Source organism: Mastigoproctus giganteus, chromosome 8 (assembly GCF_048544385.1).
Source record: "Mastigoproctus giganteus isolate SK-2022 chromosome 8, ASM4854438v1, whole genome shotgun sequence".
NCBI classification, from domain to species: domain Eukaryota; kingdom Metazoa; phylum Arthropoda; class Arachnida; order Uropygi; family Thelyphonidae; genus Mastigoproctus; species Mastigoproctus giganteus.
Genome location: NC_143582.1, coordinates 46320210 through 46341680, shown reverse-complemented (window position 1 = coordinate 46341680; position 21471 = coordinate 46320210). Strand labels below are relative to the sequence as shown.

General features: G+C 35.7%; 1 protein-coding gene across 2 annotated transcripts in view; it reads right to left on the bottom strand.

The window, feature by feature from the left end:
- Nucleotides 1-21471, bottom strand: part of LOC150081505 (uncharacterized) — a 363757-nt gene that overhangs the window by 10660 nt on the left and 331626 nt on the right. The window contains exon 12 of one of the 2 annotated variants that reach the window (XM_090379341.1): nt 10977-11056. In XM_090379341.1, coding sequence (XP_090235467.1) covers nt 10977-11056 — 80 coding nt within the window. The remainder of the gene's footprint in view (nt 1-10976; nt 11057-21471) is intronic. The other variant, XM_090379342.1, reaches the window with a different exon arrangement.

Sequence of the window (21471 nt, the reverse complement as noted above, 5' to 3'; positions counted from 1 at the left end):
AGAGTGGCTGTACAAAGGGATAATCACCTCCTTTTCCCTACAAGCAAAATTCTTGTATATCACTGACAATACCTCATGATCTGCTCTAGCAGCCTGCCTGCATTGCTCAGAAAACTTCATATCTGACTGTACAATTACTCCTAGGTCTTTTTCATTTTCTACCACCCTAATTGTAGTACCACACGGTACATTTTTCTGGGGTTACTTCTACCCATATGCAATATTTTGTATTTGTCAGTGTTAAACTTCTGTTGCTACTACACAGCCCATCTGCACAACTTTTCTAGATCATGTTGCAGTAGCACACTGCCATTAACAACCCTGCCACTAAGTATTAATCTGAAAACTTGGATATTAAGCCTGATATACCTTCATCAATATCATTGATACAAAACAACAGTGGGCCCAACATCGAACCCAGGGAGAATTCACTAATAATATTAGTCCACAAAGAACAATGTCCATTGATTACATTACCTCTCTCTCTCTCCTCCCAAACAATTACTCTTTCATCCATTGTAGCAACTTGCCTTTAATACCATACTGCTCCAATTTGTACATTAATCTTCTGTGTGCAACAGTATCAACAGGTTTCCTGAAATCCAAGTTTTGTGATATCAAAATTATTTTTTTTTATCCAGTTCCTTTGTACCCACAACACAGTATCCAATCAAATTTGTCAGACAGACTTTCCCTTAACCCATGCTGTGTCTGAATTATTACTGCAGTCTTGTCTAGATGATCCTGCAATGCATCGTTAACCAATGACTCCATTATTTTCCTCATAACAGAAGTTAAATTAACTGGTCTGTAATTATTCGTGTCACCCTTAGATTCCCCTTTTTGAATTGGGATACACTTGCACATCTCCAGTCTGTGGGGACATCCCCTGAGTCCAAGGATGCTCTCATAATTATGGCTAAGGGTTTGCTTACTTCCTTTGCCACCTCCTTTAATATAACTGGATAGATCTCATCCACCCGGCATCTTTGCAATGTTTAACTTCAACAAATTTATCCTCCACTTTGCTCTCAGTTATTACAAAATTATTAAGCACTCTGTTACAGTATGATAAAACTTCTGGCATTTTTCTCCTTTATTAAACCCTCACATGTGAATGTAGATGCAAATACTCATTCAGTTTATCAGCTATTGGAGCAGGATCATCAACAGACGAACCATCAATATCAAGTGGATCAATCTGATTCATCCCCTTCCTTCTAGAGTTTATGTAAGTAAAGAAGTCCTTGCTATTTTCTTAGCATCCTTTGCCAAAGATTTCTCATAATCTGCCTTCACTTGCCTAATCTCCTTTGTGACTTGATTAAAGATTAGCTTATATCTGCCATAGGCTTCTGTTTTGCCTGATAATTTATATGCATCCCATGCAATTTTTCTTCTCTGACATCCATGACCTAAACCTTGAACAATATTTCTTAATCAGTAAGAAAAGCCTAGTAGTGTGCACGATTAGTTCCTTGAATGCTTCCCACTTAGAATTTGCTGTTGGTAACATCAGTTAGTCCCACTGTATAGAAATTAAAAACTGTCTGAGGCCACTGCCGTCACCTTAACGGTAGCAAAAATGGTAATTATAACTTTAAGTAAATTCCTCATCGCTACACTGTGATCACTGCCACATAGTGGTTCCTTTATCTGTAAATTCTTAATGCACGAATAATCATTGCTGATAACCACCAGATCAAGAGTATTACACTCTCTGGTTGCATTTTGAACATGCTGCTGCTGCAGAAAACAATCATCCAATAAATCCACAAAAGTCTTGCTAGTGTGCAAGTGATCAACTTACAAGTTCCAGTCAATATCTGGGAAGTTAAAATCCCCCATTATAACACAATCTGATTTACTAGCCAATTCTATTTCTCTGTACAACTGTTTGTTGCACTCATTAAAGCTATTAGGCCTATAACACACTCCTACTCTCATTTTTCCTTTACCAGTGCTTATGTCACACCAAACTGACTCAACGTTGCATTGTCCAACTATGTCAACTGGATGCATTTCCTTAGATTTTATGTTTTTCTTAATTAACAGAATAACTTCTTCCTCCTTCCCATCCATCTATCCTTTCTGTACATTGTACTCCCCAAATTCCAATTCTGCTCTGCTTATATCTGTGTGGCATACGTTTCTGTATCCGACTTTGATGTGTTGATCAGAACTACAAATTCATCAAATTTTATTTTCTATACTCTTAACATTGGTGTACCTGCAAATATACATGCACATGTTCTTACTCTTAGTTACCCTAACACAGGCACATGTATTTAATTGTTTCATGATGACTTCCACCAGTTCCTGAAACCCACCAGCACCCTGCCCTCCAGGCCACTGCTCTTTCTAATAGGAGCAGTGCAAGAATATTCACCTCTGCCTGTGGCTATTTTTAACCTTTTAGTATGTAAATAACCCCAAGCTAGCAGTTTTCCAACCAACCTAACGCTGCCTCAATAGCATCAGCAAACACTCTTGCACCCCCCCCCCCTATATTTAAGTGTATCCCATCCCTGTAGAAGCAGTCTCTCCTGTTAACAAAGCACAGATCATACTGAGAAAAATTCTACCCCATGAGCCTTCCACAATCCCTCCAGGGCCGAATTGATTGACAAGGCTCTCATCACATACTCCCTCCTATCGTGTCTGGCAGCAGAATTGCATAGACTTTCAAATTTAACCCTAACTCATGACTTTTTTTCCAGCATGATTCTTCAGCGCTGACCTAAAGTTCTTAAGTAAATCTGCAGATCTGCTACTGTTAATTTCATTATGGCCAAGGTGTACAACAATATCACTCTTTGTGCCCTTAAAAGTTGATATCTGTTCTACAACATCATCATCAACTTTTGTCTCTGGCAGAAATACCCTGGTCCTATTCCACCAAAAAGAATTCTTCTGCTCTTATGCTCATCTTTAATGGCACTCTAATTTCTATTGGGGATTACCCTGACTTCTAATCTCTCTTGGCATAAGAATATTACAAATATTGCTTCCTCTGCATCTAAAAAATTGGGTTTTCTCTTTTGTTCTCAGCGTTACTCTTCTTCCAAACAGTTGTTCCCCCTGTACTAATTGAAAATTTGTCCTACCATGGAATATTGTTCCCACATCTGGGGCAGTGCCTGCAAAACCTCTCACAGTCTTCTGGATTCCTGTCAAAAGAGGGCAGTTAGTTTAATTAATGACGAATCTCTAACAGAGTCTTTTCACTCTCTGTGCCAGATGTTCTGTTTCTGATGCATGTCTTTTTTTGTATATACATCCTTGGGCACCGTTTTTCTGAACTGGCTACTAATTCCAGCTCTCTCTTTCAAAGTAGTCCAAACGTGCCACAACCAGTCAACATCCTTTTACTGTCCAGCTTCAAACTCATAGAACCAACTTTTCTTCTTCTTCTTCATTTATTCCTTCAGCTCCCATTTTGTGGAACAACCTTCCTTCATATGTATTTCCTACTAATTACAATCTACGGAAGTTCACGTTTAATGCCAACAAGTATCTTCTTTCATCTTCTACCTTCAGACTATGCATGGTAGTAAGCACTATTGGTTCTAATACCTTTCATGTTTGGGGTTTTGATAAAAAAAAAAAAAAAAAAAAAAAAGGATTTTTCACCGACTAAGAGAAAATTATGAAAGGGATACTGCTATTTTATATTTTGTATTGCTATATTCTTCTACATGGAAGGGGTTTTTCTAACATGAATGCTAAAGTTATATTTGACTAATTTAGATGGATGGGAAGGTATTGAAAACAGTAGGTGATTTTGTGTCACATTCTTGTTTTCTTGTGTTGGTAATAATAATTGTGCTTCTGTTATTAGTAAGATAGTTTCTCCTGGTCATTTAAAGAATATTATTAATTCATTAAAGGACAATTCTTTGATCGGGTCAGATCTGATTCTCTCATTTGCAGTGAAAACAGAAAGTTTTTATATTTTGGAAATTTAGTTTTTTCTGTTCAATTCTTACTACTAAAGAACTTCAGTCTGCTATGGTTCCTAAATTTTTAGAGCAATATTGTGTAGTGCCAGATCCTAAGTGGTCTTCTCCAGAGTCTATTCAGAATTATCATTCCATATTAATATGTTCTGCTTTTTAAAAGATTTTTGATAAGGTGTTAGTTTTTAATTTATAGCATCATTTATTTCTTTAATTTACAATGCTTGGGTTAGTAAATCTATTTTTCACATGTTTTTAAATATACTCACTGCATTTGATTCAGTAGTAATTTGGAATCTGTTATGGTTACTGAAGTTTTATTCTTATGGTGGAGGTATATTTTTTGATTTGAGGTTCTCCAGCTTGGGTATAAAAGCTGTTCTTATGTAAGGGGTATTTATATTCCCCAAGGAGGGGCTCTCTGTCAGCATTATTATTTTCTGAAATATTATTTCCTTTTAGTATCCATGATAATTTTTTCTTATGCGAATGATGTTCATTGTTTTCACAACGAATGCAGCATCGGTACAAATGCCGACACACAACTTCCATAAAATACCACACTTTTGGAAATAATTATTAATTACTTTGAAAATATCATGGTTGGTTGTTCTTTCAGCGAGTTCGTCACAAAAAAAAAAAAAAAAAAAAAAATTGCGTCGATTTCGATAAACCTGACAAATGCTATTAATATGCTGAACAACAAGTTATAATAATAATAATAATAATGGGTTCTTCAATATCATCAGACATTTCTTTTATGCGCCTCATAATATGTGCTGTTCAAAAGTGGTACTGTCATTATTTTTTTCTAGTTTCCTCTCCCAAAATACTTTTCATGATTACCTGACATGCTGGTAAAATCAGACTTTCTGCAATCTGGTGAGATTTTTTTTTTTTTTTTTGCTAGCAGTTTGGCTACTAAATGGCCAACTTCTTGAGCTTTATCAGATATTTTAGCCATACTATAAAATTCTGTACCTTGTTTTCTAGTACAAGCCTGCAGTATTTTAAAATATTCCATAGTTTTGGACAAGAAATTCTCGTGTTTCGTAGAAAAATGATGCTGCAATTTAATCAGCACTATTGATTCATTTGATAATTTTAAACCACATACCACATATAAAGGTAGAGGACGACTTTGGGTACCAGTATATGAAAATCCCATCACCAAATAATAATCATCATCATATTTACCACGGTTTCTTCTTTTTTGATGTTGATGGTTGCTCGTTTTTGTTTTTGCCATTTTCTCCAAGATTGTTGTTATCAAGTTGCCTCTTCTGATTTCCTTTCACTAAAAATTTATCCATCGCTTATAATTTCTAAAATAATTATTAAAGTTACTTCTAGAATGTACTAATACAGTTAATTGAAAATACCTGTTCTATACGAATTAACTGAAATGGCTTGTTAGAGATATAAAAACCCAAAAATTACATTTAAAACACAAAGGAAATTTCTTACATGCCGCTTACAAGTTGAGATTATACAAGTGCAGGGTGCTGGGTGAGACACTCAAGCAATAAGAATGGTCAAATAAAAGGTGAACAGATCTAGTACCAGGAATCAAAACGTGATGTTACATTGAGCACTGGAAGGGGCTGTGATCGGTGCAGAGTAAATAAACAAATTTTTTTTTATTTGAATTAATTTTTATTATAAAACTTGGATTTATTATTATTATTTATTTATTATTTTTTTTTTTTGCATTTTCCGTGGAACACCTGAAGCATACTCGCGGCACACAGGTTGAGAAACACTGCTCTAAGTCTTTTATAGCTGATAAAGTTGTTGGTTGTAGGATGTTTATGGAACAGGTTCCATGCTTTAGTTTTTTCACTTACTGCATTGGTACACTATGAATTCTGCCAGTGATTAATATTTATGTCTTCTTACATATGATTGTGGTATTGTAGTAATGTCTAAATCTGTTGTGTTATGTGTTCAGTTATATCATCAGTGTTAAGACCCTATGAATTTGATATCACATATATTGTGAACAGCATATTTGTCCCAGTCTGTTTTGAAAAATTTCCATTTGTTAGATTTTCTGCTTATGGCTGTTGTTTGGATTCGACAAATTATTAGGTAATAGCCATGGTTTATAGGTAATCTAAAACTGGCCATAGTACTTCAGAACAGATGTTAAGTTTATTAAGTGTAAATAAAGTTATGCTTATTGAATATTAATTCAAGTAATTGTCCTAATTTATCCATCTGATATGAACTCAAAAAGTGGGTAATGGTCAGTGAAATCACCTAGTAGACAAAATGGAGTTGGCATCTGAATAATAAAGTATCTTAGTCTGCTTCAGCATATGTATGATTTAGTGGGAAATATATGGAGACAAGAGTGAATGTCATGGTGAGGGCAATATGTACCACAATGGCCTCTAAGTAAATTCACAGAAGTATATGTTTGGAGGGAATTTTAGATTCCATTAAAATGGCAATGCCTCCATGAACTGTGCATTGAATCTCTGTCTTGCCTGTAGGCAGTATAATTTTTTTTATTGAAGGGCTATTTAGCATTAGTAGAGGCATTTGATGCAAGAAAGCAAGCTTATGCAGCATCAGCCAAAAAAAAAAAAAAAATAAATAAATAAATAAATAAAAAATAACCACTTCCACTTCACCCCTACGTTCGTTCGAAATACCTGTCCAGCTGAGCTTTAAACTTATTTAGGCTATCAACTTCCACGACAAGGGATGGAAGTCTGTTCCACCAACCAAAGGCAAATTTTCTCACGTCTATCCTACATCTGTATTTCCTCAATTTGAATTTATGCCCTCTCAGGTGATTATTCTGAGCAAGAGGAAGAATCCCATCGGCATTGAGCATGCTCAAACCATTCAAGGCTTTATACAGCTCTATCAGATCACCTTGCAATTTGCAAAACTTAAGCCTTTCTTCGTAAGAGCAACCCTTTGTTCCGTTCACTAACCTTGTTGCCCTTCTCTGTACTCGTTCCAGCAGCTCTACATCCTTCTTGAAATGAGGCCTCCAGACCTGTATACAGTACTCTAGGTGTGGCCTGACCATTGCCTTATACAAGGGAATAATCACCTCCTTATCCCTGCTAGAAAAATTCCTATATATCATTGACAATACACCATGAGCTACTCTTGCAGCCCATCTGCACTGCTCAGAGAACTTCATATCTACCAGCACAACCACCCCCAGGTCCCTTTCATTCTCTACCACTATCAGTGTAGTACCACAGAGTTGATACGTTGCTCTTGGGTTGCTGTTTCCCATATGTAGTACTTTACATTTGTCAATGTTAAACTTCATTTGCCACCTCTCAGCCCATCTGCTCAACCTTTCCAGATCCTGTTGCAGTAGCACAGTGTCAGTAGTGTCCTTGACAACCCTGCCAACCTTCGTATCGTCTGCAAACTTGGACATTAAGCTTGATATACCATCATCAATGTCATTTATAAATACAGAAAACAATAATGGACCCAATACTGAACCCTGAGGGACTCCACTAATAACATTAGTCCACGATGAGCAGTGTCCATTGATTACCACTCTCTGTCTGCTATGGATAAAGGGGTGGTTGAGGGGGAGACCCTCAACACTTCCACTTCACCCCTATGTTGAGGGGGAGACCCTCAACCACCCCTTTATCCATAGCAGCAATTTGCCTCCAATGCCACACTGCTCCAATTTATTTCAGGAGTTAAGGTTGGTTTCCTGCAAACAAATACCAATTGGATTAGGTATTTGTTTGCAGGGTGGTCAGTTCATGTCATCAACACTGGTATGTAATCTTCTACAATTCCATTGTAGGAAAAATCGTCCATTATTTAGATTTTGAGTGGCTTTTAAAACAAACCTGTAAAATGATGGCTTGACTACTATGAAATTTCATGAACAATTTCTGAGTAACTACAAAAAAAATCACACTGAAACAACTTCCAATGTTAGTATTCATAGTGGCAAATGATGTAAGAAAGCAAGCTTATACAGGATAAAAAAAAAAAACAACCACCTCACATCGCCCACCCATCCCCTGCAACAGTTTTTCTAGTTCTTGCTTGAATTTATGCCCTCTCATGTGTGCAGTCTGAGCAAGAGGAAAAATCCCATCAGCACTCACTGAGCTTGCTCAATCTATTCAAAAGCCTTAAACACTTCAATCAGATAACTTCACAAGTGTCTAGTCTCCAGATGCTGTAATTTGCAGAACTGAAGCCTTAGTAAGAGTACCACTCTGTTCCCCTCACCAATCTCATTGCCCTTTTCTGCACCTATTCCAGCAGCTCTATATCATTCCTAAAATTAGGAATCCAGACCTGTATGCAGTATTCAAGATGAAGCCTGCCTATAATACAGCTGAATAGTTAAGCTTTTTTTACCTGTAAAGTAAGGTATTAAAACGAAGTTTATATGCTCCTAAAGATTAATGATTATTATAATACAGGTAGTTCTCGACTTTACGAGTTAATTCGTTCCTAGTGCGCGCTCGTAAAGCGGGAATTTATTTCCCATAGACACAAGGTTAAAAATAGGGGTTACGTTCTCAACAATGAAATTAGTTAGCTAATTAGTTTATGTTTAAACAATGATTGATTTATCCAAAGAAATGAAAATGAAGCCTGTAAAATCAAGCAAATTATAATAATAGACACATTATTTACGACTTATGTTAAAGAATGTTTATTCTTCATCATCATCGACTAAATGCACACTCATTGATCACTCATTATTGGCTCGGCACTCGTTGGTTTGTTGCACAAGGAGTAGTCTTCTTCAGAAATGTTTCAAGTGGCATTTGTTTCCAAGATAATCTTCTCTTTTAATTATAAATTTCACGATTGCATGCATAGGCACTTTTTAACGGCACACACAAATTGCAACTAACATGATTTATGTGGCGTAACAAGTTTACGAAGCTAAAAAAAAAGGAATGAAGGGAAGATTCCTGAAAATTTATGTTTTTTATACGATTGAAGATTTCAGTGAAGGGGAAACATGTTTCATCAACGTAAAAAACCACACAGTTCCAGCTATCGTATTTTCGCAAATGCAAGAAAATCGAGTTTACTACCAGTTTATAATTGCTTGCAGTAACAGAACAGCCCGATAAACTGGAAAGTGAAAATTGTTTTTATTGTTTTATGGTTGTGACCTCCAGAAATGTGCTTTAGCAAAATATTACAAAGCCGTTCAAAATTGATTGTTATAATGGAACATATGATAACAATGAAAGTGCAGTGCATTTTAATGATTTGAATTGGTAACTAATATAATTTACAAACCACACTCACGGCTTTTTATATGGCCTTAAGGTCACGTTCATGACCTTAAAAATGACATTTTAGAGAGATAAATAGCTTAGTTATACAACGAAAATTTCAACTTCCTAGATCTTGAAACGAATTACCCAAAACAATGTGTTATTTGGTTCACATTACGATATTTTAACGATACGATGGTGTCTCTGGAACTGATTAATATCGTAAAGCGGGGTACACCGTATTGTATAGCTATGCACGTGGTTTGGAATGCGGTATTTATGAATGTTTAGCATTCACTTTTTACAATCAATGTTCATATTTTCGATTTTGTTGATACTTGATAGTTGGGAAAAAAAACTCAAAGCGTGAACTGCCTGTATATGGGTGAGTTTATTTGCTTTATTATTAGCTGTTTGCTTATAAAATCACTTCTACATTTATCTTTTTTTAGAAAAGATAGGATGCCTATCCAAGTCATCTTCTGTAAATATCTCAAGTAGTTCTTCACTGGCTGTATTATCACATTCCATTAGTATCAAATCTTTTCTTTAACAGAATTCAATTCTTTCTGTTTCTATACTTTTTGAACTGCTAGAACAAACATCTATGGGATTGGATTTGGAGTGTTATTAGGCTGATCTGATACCTTTTGTTGCAAAGATTAACTGTGTTCTGCTAATAGTGATCTTGCCCATTCAGTAAGTGATATTTTTGGTTATCTCAGTCTGCATTGCTATGTTTTGGATTGTCAAGGAAGAGTTTTTTTTACATATAAATTTACGTATCTCCTGAGATGTAAATTTATGTTCAATCTTGTGCATTTGACTTTTCTTACTTGGTTTCCATAACTCATAAGCTTTGAATTATACTCATAAGAACCTTTACAGTTTGCACAAAAAGGATGACTGAGCATGAAAATTCCATTAATGGATGACAGTTTAAGCAAAGCTTCTGTGTGCTTTTGTGTTGCTGTTTCTGGGGTCTGTCTCCTGACTGAAGTTTTTTAACTGATTTAGGTGACCCAGAAATATTTTCTAAATATTTTTGAATAAGAAATGGTGTGTGGTCTTGTTTGCATGTTTCTCTTCTTGGTCTCTTAGGGATTTGAAGTGTTACAGTTTCACCATCAAAATATTTAGAGGCTGTGTGATCAGTGATGAAAACATACACAGATTCATTTTCCTCTAGCCCCGGGGTTGGCGCCTTGTTTGTTATTTGGTTTTTAGCATTAGCAACTAAGGCCATATTGCTCCGGCGATATGTGGTGGTCATGGGTGCAAACCCTGGTCTAATCAAGAAGCGTGTGCTATACACTGCTGCTCCTGCCCACCTGGCTATGGAGGTGCCTGGGGTTGGCTCCTCCACTGAGATTTCTAGCCATGCCATGCCATGGGGAGGCAAGTGAAGATTAATATGGCTTAATAATTGAAGTATAAAGAAAAGGTTACTTTCCTTTCCCTGCTCTCTTCAGATATTTTAGAACTGCTATCAAATACAGTTTAATCAAATCAAGAACTGAAAAGAACTAGTAGACACCCAATAAAATCACAATTCAAGTACAGAGAAACTGATAAGTCACAAATCACTCAGCATCTGGGGCTCAAATTTAAAGAGTGAACTTGGTGACAGAAAAAAATCTAATATGTGAATTACTGCTTAAAACAAGAATATAAAATGCATTCCAGTTTATAAAAGAAATTAGAATTAAGAAATCTTTGCCAGCTGAATTACTTTTAACACAGAGAGATCTTTAAAAAAGTTCTATACCTTACATCCTCATCATCTTCAAATTCACTAAGACATATTGTACACTTTTCTATACTGTCATCATCACTACTTCTTTGGACCTATGGGGAGAGGGGAAACAGTAAACAAACCCTTAAAATGATTTACGTTTAACTATTATGGAATTTCGTGAACAATAAAAGCAACTTAAAACTTAGTTTTTGAGTAACCAAAACCATTACTTCACACAAAAATATCCACATTAAAACAACCTCCAATATCATTATAATAAAATAATGAATAGTTTATGCTTTTTTGCCTGTAAAGGAAGACATTGATACAAAGATCTGCATGATTCTAAAGAGTAATAATGATTACTACAATATATAAAAAAGTTTCTAAGGAAACCTAATATATAATAAAGATTTAGAATAAACATTATTATTATTATTATTATATATGAGGGCTGATCAAAAATTACTGAGAAATTCTGTGAAAACAGTGTTATTATATTTATAGAGACAGAAGATTAATCCTCTTCTAAGTGGGAAGACTTAGCATGTAACCCTTATTCTGCTCAAGCAAGTGCTGGAAGCAATTCTCAAACTCATTTTGAGAGTATCAAAGTATGCCTACAAAAACAAAATTTAATGATATATATATATTTTTTTTTTTTTTTTTATGAGAACCCCAAACACGAGAGGTATTATAACCTTGCAGAACAGTAATAATCTTTCAAGGACACAAAAAAGTGATGTTGTACACATTGGTACTAATGATATCAAGAACAGGTATCTGAAGATTAACTTCATAGGTGTGAAGCAATGTCAAGAAGAAGTTGCGAGTTAAATCTAAATTTGAAAATTTAGAAGTGTCTAGGACTTTTCCGAGGCATGATATTCTGGAGGGGGTAACCTTGTGAATCAGTTCAGCCATGGAGAGATTATGCAAGGCTAATGGATCAGAATTTTCTCAAGACAGCTTGCACTTGTTAGCAGGAGAGATTGTTTTTACAGGAAACACTTAAATAGAAGGAATGCAAGAATATCTGCTTTTGTTCCCCTTACTAATATTGCTACCAGGTCAGTATTTCAGTCAACTCTAAGTTCCTTGTATTTCCCTTTTCTACATGTTTGCAATGTTTGGCAATTCTAGTTTAAAATAATGATGCATCTTCTTCTAGTCAGCATATCATCAGAGAATTCATGTCTCTTAATCCGGTGGTGGTGGTGGTGGTGGTGGCAGCATTGCAACAAACACAGTGGCAGGTTACCAACTTTCTTTAAAATTTCTGGAAAACATTATGGTTTTTTTTTAAAATTCTTTTTAGACAATACCAATATTTCTTTAATGTACTACAATACTTATTGTATATAATTTTTTATTTTTTAAATAAAAAATTTAAATACTTAAAAAATTACATTTAAAACTTATTTAAAAAAAAAAAGAATAAAAATTAAAAAACGAAACATTTTAGAAATAATATTAGAAGTATAAACATGGATCTATTAAACTCTTCAATTTTCCAGTTTAAGAAATTAGGCTCTCAAATTTTAACATGTGCATGCACCCATTTAAAATTGAGAGTTTAATAGTCTCTGTTTTCTTAGTTCTGCTTATTGTGTGTACCAATACTTTTAATTTATTCTAACTACCTATTTCCACAAACTAGGTGAATTTTTTTTCCCCTCCAGCCACCATCTAGCTGAAAGCAAAAATTTCCAAACATGCATCCTGCAACCAGCCTTCTTCAATTTAAATTTATGCTCCCTTATGTGTGCATCTGAGCAAGAATAAGGATGCCATCACAACATTTCTTCCTTTTTCGGTTCAGAGGTTGGTGATCACTTTTTTGAACTCCTTTCTATCTTCAGCTCGTCTGACCAGCTCTTCAAATCCCAGCCCTGCCATCTCTTGATGTTATTCATCCATGAGGTTTTCCTTTGGCCAACTTTTCTCTTCCTTTCCAGAATCACCTGCAATAACTCACACTTTCTTCCACTCACGATATGTCCTAGGTATTTTACCTTCCGCCTTTTCACGATGCTCATCAGTTGCCGATTATGTCCTATAATTTGTAACACTTGTTCATTTGTCATCCGCTTCATACAGGGGATCCTCAGCATTCTTCTATACACCCACATCTCAACGGACTCCACTCTCTTCACTGTTGAAGCTCTGAGTGACCAAGTTTCCACTCCATACAGAAGTAGTGGCCACACATAGCATCTAACAAACTTCATGCAAGTTGCCAGTGCAAGGTTTTATCCCCCACAAACCGCCAATTCATATTTCACGAAACCATATCTTGTGATCTCAATTCTGATCTTGATCTCTTCATCAGGGTCTAAACTTTCATATAGCCAACAGCCGAGGTATTTGAACCTTTTAACTCTTTCAATACTCGCCATTTAAAACATTGTATCAACATTTAGCTTACTCAATCCATTCAGAGCCTTAAACACCTCAATCAAATCCTGTGGCAGGTGCCTAGTTTCCAGACACTGCAATTTGCAGAACTGAAGTCATTCTTGATAAGAGTACACCATATTCCTCTCTATATCCGATATAATAGATCACATCCTTCTTAAAATGAAGCTTAGAGACTTGTATGCAGTACTCATGATGTAGTCCAACCATTACCTTATAAACCAGAATAATTACCTCCTTATTCATGCTGGCAAAATTCCTGTATATCATTGACAAAACCCATGAGGTGTCCTAGCAGTGTGTCATGAAGTCCTCAGGCAGTGCAGATGGGCTGTCTGCACTGCTCAGAGAAATTTATGTCTCATTGCACAATTAGTCCAAAGTCTTTTTTGTTCTCTTCTACCTTGAGTATAGTACTACAGAGTTTGAACATTATTCTGGGATTACTGTGATCTATATGAAGTACTTTGCAATGTTAAACTTCAATTACCACTTCTCAGCCTATCTTCCTAATATTTATAGATCTTGTTGCAGTAGTGTACCCTGATTACTATCATTAGATACTGTAATATTTAGTGAATACAAGTTTCATAGAACATATTTTATATTAACTTTATTATGTCATTATTATACTGTAGAACCAGCTGGTACTATTCTGATTTTTTTGGTAAGTATTGACTTTAAAACATATTTTCTCATTCTAATAATGAGAAAATGTACTGTTTTTTGTACAACATAAAATTGTAAATAATGAAAACTGTATATAAATAAACAAAGTTTTCCATAATGACTTACTTTCATCAGAAGAAATTAAATGTAGCCAAACAAGGTTACCACGTCTGAACCGCACATTTCTTCTCATTCAGAGATTTCAGTGCCATAAATTAACATTATTGGTTTTACAAAATTCATATAAACAGACAAAATGTTCACTTATATAGAATTAAAACAAAAAACAATAGCAGCATAACCTGGTTCAAATACTGTTTGTTTGTTATTTGTTTTTAGGAGCATTGGCAACTAAGGCCATATTGCTCGGGGAATATGCGGTGGTCATTCCCGACCTTTCCATATACTCCGTATTTGGTGGTGATGGGCTCGAACCTCAGTCTAATCAAGAAGCGTGTGCTACGCACTGATGCTCCTTCCCACCTGGCTACGGAGGCACTGCTTCAAATATGCATCAGCTAAGACATTGAATAAGAAAACACAAGAGACAAGTTACAAAACTGCATAGCAATTAATATTTATGGATATATCGGCAGGGCCAAAGCCTAAAGTTGCTTTCGAGTGCATAAATTCATAGTTAAAGTGACAAGATGTCCCAATTTAGGCAGGAGAGTCCCACCTTTTAATTTCTTGTCCCACCTTATATAACAGTTTCATTTATTGTAATATATGATAAAGCTATTTGTAACATTCAGTTTATTTATTTAACAATATTCCAAGAATGGAAGGCAGAGGTGGACTGGCCATAAGACTGGGGAAACCCCGGTGGGCCGGAAGCCGATGGAGGCCAGTGTGATTTTGGCCACAAACACACTAGTATGAGGCCAGTACAAGTTTTCTCCGGTAAGAATTTTTGACTCAGTCTGCCTCTGATGGTAACAGTAAAGCACTGTGGTAGTAGTAGTAGTAGGGATGATTGCATTCGAGCATGCACAAATAAAGATCGGCCAATTGCCGACTACTAACCAAATTAAGATGAACATCTAACCAAATTAAGCAGAACAAAGACACATGCAGGTCCTGCAGCATATTGTACGTGACATTTAGATTATTGATTATAATTCATTCAGTTTATTCATTTTTGGAAAGTGAACATAGATATTATTATTAAAGAATTATTATTCTTTAATGAACATCTAACCAAATTAAGCAGAACAAAGACACATGCAGGTCCTGCAGCATATTGTACGTGACATTTAGATTATTGATTATAATTCATTCAGTTTATTCATTTTTGGAAAGTGAACATAGATATTATTATTAAAGAATAATAATTCTTTAATAATAATATCTATGTGGGGGGTGGTAAATGTATGTTATTTTACTTGTATCTTCTTTTTTGTATTAATTTATATTTATTTATTTATTATATTTATTTTATTTATATATCCCCTTATAAACCCCTCTCACTTTGATACCTGACTTGTTTTGATTACAGAAAATCCCAGACTCAAGGGGACCCCAAATATATTAGGTATTCTTCCACTGGACTGGCTGAGTTTCGGAATGACAGACACACACACATGAATGTAGAATGATACAATGTTTATTAACATATCATACATAAAAACTTGCAATAATATCTAACTGATTATAATATTTGGTTGGAAACTTGTTATCTTTCTAACTTTTAAATGTATATATCTTGATCTCAAACCAATTATTTCACCTACAATTATCCAATTCTAATACATATTCTTATACATTATATCATGGTGTCTCTTCATGTTTTTACATGGGCTTCGATAGGGCGTAGTATTCACCTCATACAATCCGTCTCAGTCTACTCCTAAACAGTCTGTATAATGGAACAACAAACTACCAGTCAATGAACTGGCTAACAAAATCTTTAAGAGTTCGTTTCTCAAACTTGTAAGGAAAGTACATTTATTCAATCAAACATTTTCTTGTAGCCAGGTTAACAGTAAACATTAATCAACTCAATTAAATAGTACCCTTCTGATCAATTAGTCCACAACTCCTTAATAGTTCACCTGTTAATCAACTCCTACTCCAATCAGATATACTCACAATAATTCAACTTTCCTAATAAATTAAAGTTCAACCTTTAACTTCACACTAGTTAGAAAACCTTTACTCAATCGTAACAATTCTTAGTTAATTATTACCTCTTTTCTTTCTATCAAACTTTAATATATAGGACTTCACTTCCAATTACAGATTACTTACGCCTTAGTTATATTACACTTATATACCTATATTCATCACTTAGACATCCCTCCTTAACTATATAGCATTCTCCTATAGTCCTTCCCTTATTAATATAGGTACATTTATTCTCAGTAACTTTAGTCACTTTATTCAGTGCACCAGTTCATAAGGTTTACCACAGAATACTCTGTGGTAAAGTATTCATGGGCTTATTTGCATATTGTATGGACCAAAAATCCCCAATAAAATGTGGGCGTGTGTGTGTGTGTGTGTGTGTAGGGGGGGTACCTAGGTGAAATCAGTTGAAGAGAATCCTGTCAGCTTCAACTGATATCAACTAACTATAGTCTCCAATGAAAGGGTCCTTAAGAATTCTTCCTCTTGTCAACAGAATTAAGTCTGTTACAACGAATGAATTTCAGTGCCACCTTTCAATATTATTTCATACATTTATCAAATGTTATTGACTGTATATTATGGAATCGAATAAATCTTAACTATAACAACTAACTAGACTGTCTCTGATGTATGAGGTGTAGCGATAAAGTTCCTAGACTAGTGCAATAAAAAGAACAACGTGAAGGAGCTCAAAAATGTTTTTATTTTTATTTAAAGTAATCAGCACCTGTTTGAATGCAGTTATTACACTGTTCAAGAAGTTTCTGAAAAGAGCCAGCAAAGGTGCCCAAAAACTGATCTTCAGTTCAGTGATTACATTTTCCTTAATGTTTTCAACATCCTGAAATCTTTCTTTTGAGGGCACGTTCAGCTTGGGAAAGAAGTCTGCTGGTGGTAGATCAGGAGAGTAGGATGGATGGTTATTCTGTACAATACTATGTTTCATCAGAAGTGTTTTCACAAGTTCAAATGGGTTAGCCACAATCACAGCAAGACCCAGAGCCTTTCTCTCAAAATTGCAGCCTCACCCAGAAAATGTGCCTCAATAGGTTTTGAAGCACCTGTACATAGAACACAGCATTGACTCCCATCTATTCAATCCATTCAGGTACAAATTCCTTGTGAACCACACAGTTTGCTAAAAAACATGATCAACACAGCCTTGATCCTGCACTTCTATAAAATTCCTTTCCAAAGTCATAATAGGGGATGAAAGCTTGGTTTATTGTGATCCAGAAATGCAGTGGTCCTCCCAATCGAATAGTCCATCATCTCTACATCAAAAAAGGGAAAGGCTGGTCAGATCAAACATCAAGAGCATGCTTATTATTTTCTTCTACAATGAGAAAACTGTTCATTAGGAAAATGCTGAGGCATTTTCTCTTGGTATTCTATTTTAAACACCTTAGCACCACGATGTAGAAGTGATTTATAGTTTAGCCTGGAATACCAAGAGAAGATGCCCCTGTCCACATGGCTTTGTCAGTACAGCAGTTCTAAGCCAAGAAGAAAATGGCAATGGCCCACATTAGGAAGGAAGAAGATTCAAGCTGACTCACAGAAAGTGGCGGGCAACATTGTGAAACAGAAGTTCTAGAGATGCTTCACACAATGGGAGAAGCACTGGGATTGATATTTAAAAATCTGGAGGGACTACTTTGATAGGGACAATTCCAATATGTAACTAACTTAAGTCTAAATTAATTTTATTACCCCAGTCTGGAAACTTTTGGCTTACACCATGTATTTCCTTTTATTAACCAAACTGCTTTCTAAATACATGGTTAGGTGGCAAGATATTAGATAGTTCCAAGGCAATGGTATCAGCATTAGCCATACAGTGCAAGGAAGTCCAGGCTTTTGTGCCAAAAATAAATTTTAGAAAATAATAAAAATAGCTTAATTAAATAAATATTTTTCAAGAGTATTTATGGAACGTTTAGGAATATTTTATTTAGGAATATTCATAGATACCTATCCAGCTGAATTTTGATTTCTCCAAGCTGTCATCCTCAACTACACATGTAGCCAACTAATTCCCATAATTAATAGATCATTGGCTAAAAGAAAACTCCCTACAATACAGTTTACACCTCTTTCTCCATAATTTGATTTATACCTTCTAGTTCTATAATTATATATAACAGTGAAAATTTGCCTTTATTGATTTTACTATCCTCTCAGAATGTCGTAGACTTCTGTAGTGCCCAACTTCTGTAGCCAACACATTCAAAGCCTTACTTACCTCATGTGGACACCTTTCAAGAAGCTCAATGCAATTTTTTTTTTGTCTCCATACCTCTACACAGTATACCTGGCATGTAGCCGTGAAGGGTATTGTGTATGGCATGTGCGTTTTTATGCAATAAAGAGTTCTTCTAACAAAGTGAATTCTTACAATTGCCTCAGAGTTAGTATTAGCATATGATGCAAGAAAGCAAGCTTATGCGGCATCAGCCGAAAAAAAAAAAAAAAAAAAACGCTTCCATTTCACCTCTCCATTCGTTCCAAGTACCTGTCCATGGAAGACTGTTCCACCAACCAACCAACCACCTGCTGGCTAAAGGAAAACTTCCGCACATCTATCTTACATCTGTCTTTCCTCAATTTGAATTTATGCCCTCGCAAATTCTGAGCAAGAGGAAGAATTCCATCAGCATTGAGCATGCTCAAACCATTCAAGGCTTGATAGACTTCAATCAGATCATCTCGCAGGTGCCTAGTCTCCAGACACTGTAATTTGCAAAATTTAAGCCTTTCTTCCTAAGAGCAACCCTTTGTTCCATTCACTAATCTTGTTGCTCTTCTCTGTACTTTTTCCAACAGCTCTACATCCTTCTTAAAATGAGGCTGCCAGACCTGTATACAGTACTCAAGGTGTAGCCTGACCATTACCTTATATAAGGGGATAATCACCTCGTTATCCCTGCTAGAAAAATTCCTGTATATCATTGACAAGACACTATGAGCTACTCTTGCAGACCATTTGCATTGCTCAGAAAACTTCATATCTGCCTGCACAATTATTATTATTATTACTAGCCATATAGTGCAAGGAAGCCTGAGGCTTATGCTGCACCAGCTAAGAAAAAAAATTTCCAAGTTACCCAGAGAGAGAGAGAGAGAAAGTAGAAGGGAATCACCAAGAAGAGAAGAATGATGGTATCCAGCTCAGGACCCTGGGTGTGCCAAGCTCATACTCATCAGATGTGAGGCCCCCTGGGGTTAATTATCCCCAGGTCATTTTCGTTCTCTACCACTGTCAGTGTAGTACCACAGGGTTGATACGTCACTCTGGGGTTGCTGCTTCCCATATGTAGTACTTTACATTTGTCAATGTTAAACTTCATTTGCCACCTCTCAGCTCATCTGCTCAACTTTGCTAGATCCTGTTACAGCAGTATACTGTCATTAGTGTCCTTGAGTACTACCTATAATTAGGATTAGTATTAAAGATTGTAAAAAGAAAGAAGAGGGAGAGGGCAATGTGTGTGTGTGAATTGCAAAAGAAGGGAAAAGATTCTGACCATTCAATAAAAAGTAGAATGCACAGAATATAACAGATATTACGATATATGTAAATCTAAAATATATAGCAGAACGGTGAAAATATTCAAACTGAAATGGGTTTGAAAATAGTGCAAGTTTATGGCCAGAAATCTTATCAGGATTCAATTCAGCAGGAGCCATATGTTTTTAAGAATGAGGTAAAAGCTTTTCCTTAGTAGACAGGACTGTTCAAAATTGTCAGAACTGTCAGGAAGCTGTTGTAATTCAAAATAGAGAAAGTGTGGCAACTCAAATTCATGAGTTTTTTTTCACACAGACTGTGTAGAAATGATTGGTAAAATTGATAATATTTACTTGGTGAGTTACTTACTGTCAGTTCCATGATGAAATGCAGCCTTACTTGGATTGCACTGATGGAGCCTGCTCTATTTTAGAAGGAAAGCAAATAATAATTAGAATAGATTTAAATTACATTCATTAACATGGGGGGGGGTGATATTTCTAACACTTGGCGAATTAGTAGAAGAAAATCTTGTTTATAATAGCTTACAGGTTGTGAATGAGGTGGAACAGCTGTGGACTTATTCACTGACTTTAGGTGTGTTGAATATTGATATAACAGTATGCACACAGGCCGTATTGAGAAAGATTAAAAAATGGAATGTGAGAGATAGGTGAACCACAAGGAACTCTTTAAATAGAGTCAGCAACAGTCCAAAGAGATGATGTTCAGTTTGCTGTTTACATTTTTTATGTCCTCAAAATTCTGAAATCTCTTTGAAGACAGTTTCCACCTTGGGAAAGAAGTCCACTTGTGTTAGACTGGGAGAGCAGGGCAGATGGTTGATGTGCACAATTCCAATGCTTTGTCAGAAATGTCTTCTCAACAAGTGTGGAATGGGTGGGAGCATTGTCATGCAACAACAAGAACCACTGCCTTTCTCTTGACATTGTGGCTTCACTCAGGAAATGCACTTCAGTAGTCTTTAAAGCATCTATATAGACTGCAGCATTGATTCTCTCCTTCAACTACAAATTCCTTGTGAATCACACCCACTTTGAATTGCACCCTGTTTGTCGAAAAACATGACAGCAGCTGTCTTGATCCTGGAATTCTGTAAACCAAGGTTTACAGAAGTCCAGTTTACAGGACTCCGGTGAAAACACAGTGAAGGAAATTAGGATTGTCTTAATGGAGTCTGGATGAAGCCAGATTTTGCATAGGCCTTCCTTTTCCCTAAATCTTCATGCAGAATCTGACGAATCATCTCCTTTTTGTATCCAACTCATCAGCCATCATTCCGAGAGACAAGAATGATGATGACCTCTGCCACAATTTCCCGAACTTTTTCAACTCTGTCTCATTTCAAGAGGTCGCAGGATGCCCACTTCTTGGGTCATCAAGAACATCCCCATGTTCATCTTTGAACTGTTTATACCATTCAAACGTATGACAATGTTTCATCACCATAAACAGTTTCTAACATTTCATTTAGAAATGTTATAAACTGTTTATGGTGATGAAATTTGTTTCTGTTGTAGATCTTCCCAACATCAGAACTGTTTACGGTGATGATCTGTTTCTGTTTCAGATCTTCCCACTTTAAAGCAAAATTTGATATTCATTTGTTGCTCCATTGCAAAATCAACACAGAATATTAAAGTTACTAATGAAACTGGTTGTTATTAAGTAAGGTAGTTAGATAGTTATTAAGCAAGGCAAATTTTAAATATTTGACTCTGCACTTCTTACATAAACTACAACTTATGTCTGTAATGTGGGGAATGTGAAAAAACA